The 6,150-nt window shown below is 49.9% G+C and overlaps 1 protein-coding gene across 1 annotated transcript; it reads left to right on the top strand.

Moving 5' to 3' along the window:
• The first annotated feature begins 241 nt into the window (after positions 1–241).
• FOS (Fos proto-oncogene, AP-1 transcription factor subunit) lies at positions 242–3,659 on the top strand. The gene is made up of 4 exons (XM_053603008.1): positions 242–583; positions 1,328–1,579; positions 1,981–2,088; positions 2,211–3,659. Exons 1-4 carry the CDS (start codon positions 443–445, stop codon positions 2,850–2,852), a joined length of 1,143 nt encoding a protein of 380 aa, XP_053458983.1. The 5' UTR covers positions 242–442; the 3' UTR covers positions 2,853–3,659.
• Positions 3,660–6,150: the final 2,491 nt, after the last annotated feature.

The raw sequence follows: 6,150 nt of genomic DNA, 5'->3' as shown, positions 1-6,150 counted from the left end.
AGGTTTCCACGGCCGTTCCCTGTAGTCGTGGGGAGAGCCGTCCCAAAGTCTCTCACCTTGAGGGGTCTATGAGACCCCTAAGACCCATATTTCGAAATGCTCCAGGACAAAAACTCATAGACAGAGGGAGACAGGGGGCTGCGGGCGTTTTGGGGATGCTAGGCGGCGGTAGAGGCGACTAGGTCCACGCTCCACCCCTCTAGGGTCACAATAGTTGCGTCCGGTGACGTGTTGGGCTCATTCATAAAATGCTGTATAAAAGCCATGGCTGCGGCGGCTCGTACTCCAACAGCATCCGCAGCGAGCAGCCGAGAAGCCGAGACAGAGCCGGCGGCGGCGGCGCAGCGAGTGAGCAGTGACCGTGCTCCTACCCAGCTCTGATCCACAGCTCCCACCTGTCTCCGCCCCTCGGCCCCTCGCCCGACTTTGACTAACCGCGACCATGATGTTCTCGGGCTTCAACGCCGACTACGAGGCTTCATCCTCCCGCTGCAGCAGCGCTTCCCCGGCCGGGGACAGTCTCTCCTACTACCATTCACCGGCCGACTCCTTCTCCAGCATGGGTTCTCCCGTTAACGCACAGGTAAGGGGTGGCTTCGCGGCGCCGCGGGGCCAGGGGCTCAGGATAGCGGAGAAGAGACATCGGGGCAGGACGTTCTGGGAGACCAGTCGAGGTGCCTCTGGAGCCGGGGAGGGAGCCTGCCAGGGCCAGACGAGCCTTAGCCCGGGAGTCTGGGACTTGTTCTGAGCGCGCGCACGCTTGTCATAGTAAGAACTGTTTCTCCCTTCCAGAGGCAGGTTCCTTCTGAGCTGCCCTGGTCTGCACTCTATGGCTGGTCTCTGACAATAGCTGGGGCAAACGTGTACTAAGTACAGACTTGCTAACTAGAGCTTGGCTCCTCGGGGGAGGCGGCAGAAAGGGGCAATCCCCCCTCCCCCGGCAGCCTGGAGCAGTGAGGAGGGTGCAGCAGGCGGGTGTGTAAGGCAGTTTCATTGATAAAAAGCGAGTTCATTCTGGAGACTCCGGAGGAGCGGCGCCTGCGTCAGCGCAGACGTCAGGGATATTTATAACAAACCCCCTTTCAAGCGAGTGATGCTGAAGGGATAACGGGAACGCAGCAGCGGGATAGAGGCACCGCGCTGCGGAATTATTGGGAGGAAACGGGGAGACCGTCCATGTAGGTTGAGGTTCATACAAGGAGAGCAGAGCCATCCATGGCAGGACCGCTTCTCTCTCTGCTGCATGCGGCACTGGGAACTAGGCTCGCTCCACCTGTGTCGGGAACCTGTTCGCTCACGTCACCTTTCTCCTTCTGTTTCATTCTAGGACTTCTGCACCGACCTGGCCGTCTCTAGTGCCAACTTCATCCCCACAGTGACTGCCATCTCTACCAGTCCGGACCTGCAGTGGCTGGTGCAGCCCACTCTGGTCTCCTCCGTGGCACCATCGCAGACCAGAGCCCCCCACCCTTACGGAGTCCCCACTCCCTCGGCGGGGGCTTACTCTAGGACTGGAGTCGTGAAGAACATGACTGGAGGCAGAGCCCAGAGCCTTGGCAGGAGGGGCAAGGTGGAACAGGTGAGGAGCTCTTCTGTACCTTGCGGGGAGCAGCGTTGGAGGCAGGGACTCGGGAGAGAGGGCGAAGCCACTAGTGGAATTGACTGAACTTCCCGCACTGGGAACCCTGGCTCTAAGCCCTTCTGTCCCAAGTCGCTCTCCCACAGCCTTTGCCCAAGTAGTACCCTAATAGTTTCTTCCCTAAGTTTCCTATCTCATGCTTTTAGCTTGGACTCCTCTTTGTTCTTTTGCTGGAGAACCTTATTTTAAATGCAAGTCACACCCCGCCTGCAAGTGCAGGTTAGAAATGGCTTCACAGGAGAGGTGCCAGGAAGCTGGGAAGCTGCAGGAGCCGGTTGTACTGGATGGGAGGTGAAGGCAGACATGATTACTGAAGTTGCTCTTTTCCATTTTTATTCTAGCTATCACCTGAAGAAGAAGAGAAAAGGAGAATCCGAAGGGAAAGAAATAAGATGGCTGCAGCCAAATGCCGTAACCGGAGGAGGGAGCTGACTGATACACTCCAAGCGGTAGGTAGACCCTGTGGGTCAGTCCCTTTTAAAACTTAAGGGGCAAATCGGAGATGGGCATAAGGCACCAGGGCCCTTGAGTGAGACTGTGTCTTATGCATTCCTTGATCCTCTGTATGCAGGAGACAGATCAACTAGAGGACGAGAAGTCCGCTTTGCAGACTGAGATTGCCAACCTGCTGAAGGAGAAGGAGAAACTTGAGTTCATCCTGGCAGCTCACCGGCCTGCCTGCAAGATCCCTGATGACCTGGGCTTCCCAGAAGAGATGTCAGTGGCTTCCCTTGATCTGAGTGGGGGCCTGCCAGAGGCTGCCACTCCAGAGTCTGAGGAGGCCTTCACCCTGCCCCTCCTCAATGACCCTGAGCCCAAGCCCTCGGTGCAGCCAGTCAAGAACATCAGCAGCATGGAGCTAAAGGCTGAGCCCTTTGATGACTTCCTGTTCCCAGCATCATCCAGGCCCAGCGCCTCTGAGACCGCCCGCTCTGTGCCAGACATGGATTTGTCTGGTTCCTTCTATGCAGCAGACTGGGAGCCCCTGCACAGCGGCTCCCTGGGGATGGGGCCCATGGCCACAGAGCTGGAGCCCCTGTGCACCCCGGTGGTCACCTGCACTCCCAGCTGCACCACTTACACGTCTTCCTTTGTCTTCACCTACCCAGAGTCTGACTCCTTCCCCAGCTGCGCGGCTGCCCACCGCAAGGGCAGCAGCAGCAATGAGCCCTCCTCTGACTCGCTCAGCTCACCCACGCTGCTGGCCCTGTGAGCGGGCAGGGAAGGGAAGGCAGCCGGCACACGCAAGTGCCACTGCCCGAGTTGGTGCATTACAGAGAGGAGAAACACGTCTTCCCTAGAGGGTTCCTGTAGACCTAGGGAGGACCTTTTCTGTGCGTGAAACACACCAGGCTGTGGGCCTTAAGGACTTGAAAGCATCCATGTGTGGACTCAAGTCCTTAACCTCTTCCAGAGATGTAGCAAAACGCATGGAGTGTGTATTGTTCCCAGTGACACATCTGAGAGCTGGTAGTTAGTAGCATGTTGAGCCAGGCCTGGGTCTGTGTCTCTTTTCTCTTTCTCCTTAGTCTTCTCATAGCATTAACTAATCTATTGGGTTCATTATTGGAATTAACCTGGTGCTGGATATTTTCAAATTGTATCTAGTGCAGCTGATTTTAACAATAACTACTGTGTTCCTGGCAATAGTGTGTTCTGATTAGAAATGACCAATATTAAACTAAGAAAAGATATGACTTTATTTTCTAGTAGATAGAAATAAATAGCTATATCCATGTACTGTAGTTTTCCTTCAACATCAATGTTCATTGTAATGTGACCGATCATGCATTGTTGAGGTGGTCTGAATGTTCTGACATTAACAGTTTTCCATGAAAACGTTTTATTGTGTTTTTAATTTATTTATTAAGATGGATTCTCAGATATTTATATTTTTATTTTATTTTTTTCTACCTTGAGGTCTTTTGACATGTGGAAAGTGAATTTGAATGAAAAATTTAAGCATTGTTTGCTTATTGTTCTAAAACATTGTCAATAAAAGCATTTAAGTTGAATGCGACCAAGCTTGTGCTCTTTCTGGAAGTTTTGTCAGTTTCTGAAAGGAGTCATTGGAGACCAGTTTGTCAAGAAAGGTAACTCCTGAAGGGGGACACACCCTCTGTCTGATACCTTATCAAAGAGGAGATGGAAAACCCAGAGCTGATTTGGGAATATATTACAAATCCAGGCCTCGCTATTTGTGATGGCACTTCATTCTCCAGCTTACTGATTCTGGGGATGGGAACCCATTGTGCAATAGTATTTGGGGGAACACATCTTCTTGCCTTTTTTTTGGTTTTGGTAGTCAAAGGGGGAATATTCAAATCTAATTGTGCTAATGTTAAAGTTAGAATTCTTGATCTTAAAGGAATCCTTTCAGCAAACAGAACTAAGCCTTGCACAAACTATTTTAACATTTTATTCCCACAAAATCATGTGAAAGGTTACACCTACCTTAAAGAAGAGCAAATTAAAAAATGGTTGGAATAAATGACCTTCTCAATACTCCACAAGTAGGACTGGAATCTTAGCTTCCCACTCTATCTGATCCAGCACACTGAACTACCTCTAAATACTTTTCATTCAGAAAAAAAAGTTTTCACTTGATTTTTAAAAAACCCCACTTTTCAGTCCTTAACTCTAACATATACATATATATTCGGTGTATTTTATTCTCCAAACTAAAAGAGGGCCATTGTCCCATCCCTTAGTAATAAACTCACTGTAATGTCTGAATTTCCTTAACACCGAATTCTCTTTATTCAGATTACATGGGACAAAGAGGGTGGGGAAGAGAAAAATCTGGAACCGATCATTCTGTAAACAAAAAGTTACATAATAGCTCAAGAAGGAGAAGTCAACATGACTCTGAACAAGCTTTAACTTAGAAACTTTATCGTTTTAAGGAGGAACGTGACCTTTGTCTCAGACACCTCTGGTAATGGGGCACTTACACGCACACGTACAAACCACACAGATAGAAGACTGTCCTTTTAACCCTGTTCTCCGGTATCACACAGGCACCACACTTTGATGCCAGAGACTGTGTTTCCAAACATGCTAAGTGGATGAGGAGCAGGCTAATGCTCTGGTGATAATGAAAAACACTAGGTGGTTATGGGGTGTCACACTCAGTCAAGGTAAAAGTTTTACTTTAAAATGACAGTTCTGGGCAAGGTAAAAGTTTTACTTTAAAATGACAGTTCTGGTTGGCGCCTGTGGCTCAGTGAGTAGGGTGCCGGCCCTGTATACCAAGGGTGGAGGGTTCGCAACTGGCCCCGGCCAAACAGTAACAAAAAATAGCCAGCTTTGTGGCAGGCACCTGTAGTCCCAGCTGCTCGGGAGGCTGAGGCAAGAGAATTGCCTAAGCCCAAGAGCTGGAAGTTGCTGTGAGCAGTGATGCCATATCACTCTACTGAGGGCGACAAAATGAGACTCTGTCTCTAAAAAGAAAAAAAAAAATGACAGTTCCGTTGAGGTGCTCCTGTCTGTGACTTCCTTGCTCCTTCCATAAAAATTGACATTCAGTAGCTGGGCGTTGTGGCGGGCACCTGTAGTCCCAGCTACTTGGGAGGCTGAGGCAAGAGAATCGCTTAAGCCCAGGAGTTGGAGGTTGCTGTGAGCTGTGTGAGGCCACGGCACTCTACCGAGGGCCATAAAGTGAGACTCTGTCTCTACAAAAAAAAAAAAAAAAAATTGACATTCAAAGGCAGCTTACCTAGGGCTCTTTAGATCACTGTATATCACATACCACGTAGTATTATTTCTGCCAGGCTTACAAGAACAAAGGTGGCCTTAGGCTTGCTGTTTGCTGTTCAAAGGATAAATATTCTTTTTTTTTTTTTTTTGAGACAGAGCCTCAAGCTGTCACCCTGGGTAGAGAGCTGTGGCATCACAGCTCACAGCAACCTTCAACTCGTGGGTTCAAGTGATTCTCCTGCCTCCACCTCCCAAGGAGCTGGGACTACAGGCGCCCACCACTGCCTATTTTTGGTTGCAGCCATCGTTGTTTGGCGGCCCGGGTTGGATTCAAACTCGCCAGCTCAGGTTTATGTGACTAGCGCCTTAGCCGCTTGAGCCACAGGCGCTGAACCCAAAGGATAAACATTCTATAGCTTTTAAATATGACCTAAACTAAATACAGAATTAATATACTTAACACAGAGATGTAGAATAACAAGGTGAAATACCTTGTAAGGAGCCCTGCTGGCTTCCTTATGTCAGCAGTGATACCCACCTGTGGAAGGTTTCCCACATAGAGAAATTCAGCTGGATCTGCCGTCTTGGACACTGACCTGCTCCTGGGAACCTCACTAAGGTCCCTGTAAGCCCCCCGTGCTGACCACAGAGGAAGAGCATTGTTTCCCTTTTGACTGTCCTGGCCAATGCCCAGACACAGACCCTTCCTTCCTCTTTACCACAGCCCAGCAGAGACTACATCCCTCCATCAGCAAGACTGAATTAAAGGTCCAGGGAGGGAGGATCTCTTAAATAGGCTTCTCAGAGGCCAT

Source organism: Nycticebus coucang, chromosome 9 (assembly GCF_027406575.1).
Source record: "Nycticebus coucang isolate mNycCou1 chromosome 9, mNycCou1.pri, whole genome shotgun sequence".
Taxonomy (NCBI): Eukaryota; Metazoa; Chordata; class Mammalia; order Primates; family Lorisidae; genus Nycticebus; species Nycticebus coucang.
The sequence above is the reverse complement of the archived record's forward strand: the minus strand, read 5'-3'. Positions and strand labels throughout refer to the sequence as shown.